We start from the raw sequence: 7,340 nt of genomic DNA, 5'->3' as shown, positions 1-7,340 counted from the left end.
CTTCGATTGTTGCAACATTTTTAATATAAGAACTGCACCAATTTGTCTAAAGATCTCTTTGGCTGAGAATCAGTTCTTGATTTGTACCTTGTAATATATTTTTTATCTGTATGGAGCTATAAAATAGAAATGTCGTATCTATAATTTTACAGATAGTGGCCTGTCTTTCCAGGAGCCTTTCCTCCTTTTATCTGGATAAATTTCAGCACAATTTATGCTTTTCTCTCACTGTGGACATTGTAAAATACTGCTTGCCCCTCACAAATAGCTAGAATTTCAGCATAAGCAAACTTGGATGGCTGAAGAAACAAGGAAGGATGAGAAGACTCTTGTGAGGAGTGGGAACAGCAAGTTAGAAACATTGAGAATATCTGTCTCAGGACTGACAACTGGAGCTTTCTAGGATCAATGGCATTTTCACCTCATTCAGGGCAAAATATTGGCACACTCTCTTCATTCAATTATGCTTAGAATCCCACAGCTGAACTTGTTAATGAAATTCTCTATCACAGTTAAAAACAACAACAAAAAAAAAACCCTGAATATGAATGTGGAAGAAAGGCAATTTGATGTTTGCAATTATCGAGGTAAACTCCACGACCTGCTGAATGTATGCAAAATGGACCCTGGATGGCATATATAAAACTGGTATGTGGAGAGAACAACAGCAAGTATTGAGATTTCTTTCTGGTAGAGCAAGTCATCATACAGGATCCCTACCATGAGCACCAAGGAGGCTTCACTGAAAGGTAAGACTTTTGACATTCGCTTGCTGATAACTTTTATATTCCTGTCCATTTAGACTGAACTAGGAAGCAAATGAAATCTAAAAACCTCTAAAACCTAAGGTCTTCCAGCCATCTAATCCTCCAGTAATGGTGAAACCTGTCCCCAGAAGGCAGTTTGATCCCTTTTGCCTTCTATGACTACCTTTGCATTGGGCAGTGTCACAGAAAATTGGCTTGAGGGATGTGACACCTGCATACCAAAAAATTTGGATCCAGACTGGTTTGTTATACCACTCAGAAGGCAATGACTAAAAGTCATTATCCACAAGTCTAGAAGTGTTGTAGCAATTTTGAAGGAAAGGTTTTCTTAACAGTCTTCAGCCTTCCCAGGTTTTCTTATTAATAGTTATTCCTCAGAATACTTTCCTAACTGTAGTATGCACCTTGATCAAAGGGAAGGAGGAAGGCTTACTGCAATATTGTGTAAATGCACTTTTTTCTAATGTAGATGTATAAAGAAACTTATGAAATGATATCATTAGGGATAGTACATCTGATTTATGAAGTACACTTTAATTTAACATTTAAAATCAGTCCAGTGAATCAATATAGGTAACAGGCCAATTTCCAGAACTAAAAATCTCCAAACACAGAAGAGTGTTCTTTGAACAAGTACATTAATTTATCAAATATTTGCTTTCAGTTTTGCCATTGTTTTTCTGTGTATATTTTATTTCACTGAATAAAAATATCAACTGTGTTACATTAATATGAAAAGTTTTAAACAGATGAGGTTTTTGTGATTTTGAATGAGAAGTCCTCTATATCAGTTTCAGAAGCTCAGGAGAAAAGACAAAACTGCTCTCTGATTTCTTAACAGTAGGAAGTTTAGGGTTAAACACTAAACAGCTAAGCAGCACAGCTGCTGGAAATCTTCTGAAGTAACTCCCAGGACAATCAAAACCTTAAGAGAGTGACCTAACCACCCTCCCACAGAATTAATTTAAACTCCAAATGTTTGCAAAGAAGGAAAGGACCTCTGGGAGGAGGAGGAGTAGTGGGGGAAAAAAAAAGAAAAAAGACCAATCTGTTTTCCAAAGTAATATATCTGTGCAAATATAATTATGTATCTATATTTACACTGTGAATAAATGTGATTTTCTTTCTTCCATTTATTACTATGTTATAGAGTGTCTTACAATAGTAACAGACTTCAGAACACAGTGTATACTCCAACACAGGTTGCCCTCTCCTCAATCTCTGTAGCAGGCTCTGCTACACCAGCAGGATGCCCCAGTGGAGAAAGGATGACAGAATTACTATGCTTCCCTCTTCCACTGATTTTCAGCAGCCAGTACAGAGGGTACTCTGAGCCATGTGACAGCACAACCCAAACCACCCAGCATCTGGCTCTGATAGCTATTCCTAAACGCACCTGAAAGTCAATGCGATTCCATTTTGCTTTGTTTTAAACTTGAACAGGTTTGTTGCTGGTGGTCCTTCTGGTGTCCAATATGCTCCTGACAAAGGAAGGAGTGACTTCCTTGCCAATCTGCCCCAATGGAGCTGCCAATTGCCAAGTGTCCCTTGGGGAACTTTTTGACCGAGCAGTTAAACTCTCACACTACATCCACTTGCTTTCTTCAGAAATATTCAATGAATTTGTAAGTACTCTGTCTTTTCCTGAGAGGGAGAAATTACAAGATTGCAATTTAATACTTTTAAAGCACAAACATATGTTAACATATGAAATCCTTCAATAAATAAATATGACTGCTGCACAGAGAGTGAGAGTCACAATGGTGACCAAATCTGTGCATAGTGCTGACCATTGCTAAGATCCCCAACACTTCTGTTATAAGATACCATTTTCTCATTATTCTTTATCTGTGGGACGGGTTTGTGTTTGCTGCATGCCAGTTTCACTCTAAAGACTCACCAGAAACTTTTGACCTTTGCAACATAAAAGCAGTGATAAAAGCAGTGGAACAACAATTAGTTAATATAGTGTTTGAACTGAAGCTCTTATTTGTCTGTTTCAATAATGTCTGTCCTTGCTGATCTGCAGGACGAACGCTATGCTCAGGGCCGGGGCTTTATTGCAAAAGCTGTTAATGGCTGCCACACTGCCTCCTTAACCACTCCTGAAGATAAGGAGCAAGCTCAGCAGATTCATGTAAGTCCCATTTCTTAATGTCATTCAGTGTGAGACAGAGCAGGAGGTGGGGGAAAGAAGGAGAGCCATGGAATAGTGAGGCAGCAGGCAGAAAGACAGGGAAATCAGCTCAATTGGAATTAAAAAAAAAAAAAACAACAACAAAAGGCCAGGAAGAGGAGAACACCAAAAAGCCAAAAAAGCCAAGAGAAGTTGATTTAACATTCACTGATGTTACTAACCATACAGCATGTATAAGTACCAGTAAGTTTCACATCGAACTTTCCTTTTCCTGTATGGTACATTTAGTAACTTCATCTTACTTCCAATTAAATTGCAACTTCATGGTGCAATGCCAGTTACCATGCATGTACAGTACTGAGAACACTACAACTTTTAAACATTATCTTAAAACATCTCTTAGACAATTGCTATATTAACAAACATAAAAATACTTTGCTGTATGTAGGCAGAGGTAAGTAGTTTTCCAGTAACTGAAAACACTGACATTACCAAACAAATGCTGAATTCTTGCTATTACCATTAGGCAAAAGTGGTCACATCATTGTCCAAATACGAAGATTCTAGTGAGAAATACTGCAAAATACACGTAAAGAGAAACACACTACATACATATGTCAAATGTAATAATTGTAAACTTAATGGAAGATGGAGATAGTCTTGTTGAGCCTATACTCACAGATATCATTTGAAAGTTCTCTGGAGAAAAAAAAATAAGCACAGGTGTATAAATAGGACTGTTCCAGGGAGAAATCTCTATCAGTTTCATGGTGGTGATATCTTCGCAATCCCACAGTGTTGTCAGCTTCTCAGTATGTTATTCAGATGTTCTATTGGGAGCAATAGAATTCACAGCCCTGGGTTGTACATCTAGCAAAGAAGACAAGGTTTAATATTACCACTACCATAACCATAAGCTTTATGAATTCCTATTGCCCACAAGAAAGGACAATTTTTAAACCAGACAGTTATTGCTGGAAGCACCATTGTTCAAAGAGGAGGACAGATGAGTTACGAAGTGGCAATAAAAGCTATTTAGTGGTTTACCATAATGTGTATCTTCCAGTCAGTACTAAACTAAAAAAAAAAAAAATCATCAAAAATCAGATAAGGAGTTGTGGATTTTTTTCACAGAAATGAAAGAGTTGTGCTTGCTAGTTTTTAATGTGGAAAGGACTTAATTATACGTTCCATTACAATACTGTACCTGCTTGTGCAAATATTGTAGAACATGCTGACACCAATGACAAACTTCAAAAATGCAATTGCACAGAGGTATCAAAACAGGGCTATAGAGCACATTCAGTGATATGTCCTGGAATAAGTTTTTAAAACACAGTGTCTAAGGACACTGCTCTAAATGTCTTCTAATATTGCCAGCATTTAGCCTTCTTATTTTATCTGCCTTTTCTTAATATGGGTGAGCAGCATGAAGACCTCCTGAATATCATACTGGGAGTGCTGCGCTCCTGGAATGATCCCTTGGTCCATTTGGCTGCTGAAGTACAAAGAATCAAAGAGGCTCCAGAAACAATTCTCTGGAAGGCTGTAGAGATTGAAGAACAAAACAAGCGGCTTCTAGAGGGAATGGAGAGAATAGTTGGGCGGGTAAGTATTAGGTCCTTAATGTTCTTCCAGTCTGCTACTATAAGGAAGCCATGTGCAGCGACAGAATCTCCCTACTTGGAATATGAAAGAAACAGTAGATGTGAACATATAAATGGGAGGCAAAATAGTTGAGTCTGAGAACTCAAGCTTTCTTCTTTCAGCTTTCTTTTCTTCTGCTATCCTGTGATTCTAAAGAGAAAATGTGATATGACTGGCATAGCATAATCCATCATAATGCCAGTCCTGCTTCAGGGAAAGGTGTAATCACCAGGACTGGCAATCATCATTCTATCTCTGAGCATTTTCAATTGGCAACCCTCATTGTTTAAGGATGTGTCTGCATTTATTTTCGCATGTGCATATTTATATGTACGTTTTAGCATATTTATACACATCTATATACATATAGGTATTGCATATAGTTTTGGAAACAGACACTATGATTTAAATGGTTCTGGAAGTCTGAGCTATTGCAAAGATGTGGCATACAACAAACTAATCCTGGTATCTTTCATTTCTATTTTTGCACCATACTGGTTCCTCTGAACTCTGTCGCAGGCTTGGTTTCCCCTACACTTGTAAGGTTAGACTGCAAGGCTGTTGTCTGACAAAACACATACTTGAATACCCCTTGTTATCAGTAATTGATTGAAAGCTTTCCTGAATAAAATCAGCTCTAACTTGTTTATTTTTAAAGGGGCCTCTCTTAGTCCCTGAATATATCATTCTGTCAGTGAGTTAGATGTTGACAAGAGGTTCTGACTTTACTGGTTTCTGCTTAGGCTCTGAATGGTTGAGCAACATTAAGAGTGCCATTATCACTGTACTCACCACTTTTCACTGGATCACTCATGGTCTCTCTCTCTTCTAGTCAGGTGTCTCTTTACTCAGAAACCTTATACCATCTAGGATACAAATGCATTTATCAGTGTAATCAAATACATCTCTATCACATATCCATGTGTAAAAAGGTTGCAGGTGGGGATCCAAGATAATAGTAGAAGTCAGGTGCTGCTACAATTGCCCTGTCACCACCTTCTCATTCACATTATTTACAGAAGGAGGTCGAAGATAAGTCTGGCACGTTCATTAGTGTCAAACCATATTTTTTAGTCATAATAGGTTTATTTTTTTACCTTTTGCTTAAACTAAATAGTAGAGGCTCCATATATATTCTCCTACATGCCTTTACAAAGTACAGCTGGTGGGAAACAAGTATGATACACAAGCACCAATAGGCACAGATTTCCTTCCTGCTATGAAAGTTAGATTTCTGTGATATGAGAAGATTAACGATTGTCTCTTTCAAACAAGGAGACCTAAAGCAATCTTAACCTCAGATACTAACTCACTACATGAGTTCCTACACATAGCTTTTCAACATTAGAGGTCACTGTATCACTCGGTATTTATTTATCTTAATGGTATCTGAGGTCCAGTACATCTGAAGATGCACTACTGAGAGATGTGTCTGATAACATGTTCTTGACACAGCCTGTATGAGAGAGACTGCCTGGGAGATGGGTCAAGACAAATCTAGAGGTGCACACAAACAATTTCTAGGAACAAGTGTTAATAAAGTTTTCAAGCTGGAGGAAACCAAAAATGAAAAGATGTCCCTGATGAGTCCATGCATGAGGGAAGGTTTGGGTTCTCTACAAAGCCAGCTTCTCGTGGGCATTGGTTAACACACTAGTTCTCTTAAAATGCTAGTGAAACACCAAAGCTTTTTCCATATTTTAGGGAAACAAACTGAAAAATCTGACTAATTCATTCAAAACCTGAATGAAGATATAGAACATTATGCATGATAGTGTCAACCACAACAGAAAACACTTTAGAAGCCATACACTATCAAGTAGCATTCTTCAAGGCCAGACTTTTAAATGCTGTCTTCTACCTCCAGTCAGGTTCATTATCATTTACTACTAGTATCACTTTGTGTCTTTAGGTTCATACTGGTGAGATTGGAAATGAAATTTACTCTCAGTGGGAAGGCCTTCCATCCCTGCAACTTGCTGATGAGGACTCCAGACTCTTTGCGTTTTACAACCTGCTGCATTGCCTCCGACGAGATTCCCACAAAATTGACAACTATCTCAAGCTTCTGAAGTGCCGTCTAATCCACGATAACAACTGTTAACAATTAGGCAATTTTAAATTGTCTAATCACTTAATGAAATCATTCATCATGGTGTTCTTCATGCTTTGCCACCTATCATTGCAAACTTCATAAAAAGTCACACTGTACAGTATCAGTATCATCAGTAACTTTCAGGCATGTTTGTGTGAATTTTGGTTGCAACTATTAGCACCATGTTTCTTGGTGTTTTAAACTGTTATCAAATACTTGTATGACAAGAACACACTTTTCTGTCTAATCTCTGCACCTAGTAGCATTTCAATTAGAAACAGGTCATGCAGATAGAAATAAAGATGTTCTTAAAACCAAAAACATATAACACTGAGTGATATTGGTGAATGAAAAATAGCTTGTGTGATTTATACCTTTAAGATCAGTTTCTCTTTTTGGATCTCAGCCTCCAGCTACTGATGACAGGATATCTTACTTGCATCGCTCTTTACACCTTCTCCAAAAAGAGGGGAAATAAAAAGGAGGAACATAAAAAAGCAGATTAATAACCTATTACACTAAGCTACCCTAAACCGAAAGTATGGTCTGAAATCCAATCTACTTAGATCAATTCTTTTACTCTGTACAAAAACTGTCTGAGTACGGGACAGAAAGGTTAAGAAATCCATCCTGGCTAACACAGTCATTGATTCCCCAGGCAATCCATGGTGAAGACACATCCAGAATTTTAAGG

General features: G+C 37.8%; 1 protein-coding gene across 1 annotated transcript; it reads left to right on the top strand.

Annotated features, from left to right (window-relative positions):
- Positions 1–401: 401 nt before the first annotated feature.
- Positions 402–6,967, top strand: PRL (prolactin). Its single transcript, XM_009077912.1, has 5 exons — positions 402–749; positions 2,211–2,392; positions 2,797–2,904; positions 4,333–4,512; positions 6,464–6,967. The coding sequence occupies exons 1-5, from the start codon at positions 722–724 to the stop codon at positions 6,653–6,655; spliced, it is 690 nt and encodes a 229-aa protein (XP_009076160.1). The 5' UTR covers positions 402–721; the 3' UTR covers positions 6,656–6,967.
- Positions 6,968–7,340: the final 373 nt, after the last annotated feature.

Source organism: Acanthisitta chloris, unplaced genomic scaffold, assembly GCF_000695815.1.
Source record: "Acanthisitta chloris isolate BGI_N310 unplaced genomic scaffold, ASM69581v1 scaffold9977, whole genome shotgun sequence".
In the NCBI taxonomy this organism is placed as follows: domain Eukaryota; kingdom Metazoa; phylum Chordata; class Aves; order Passeriformes; family Acanthisittidae; genus Acanthisitta; species Acanthisitta chloris.
This window is presented reverse-complemented; position numbering and strand designations above follow the sequence as displayed.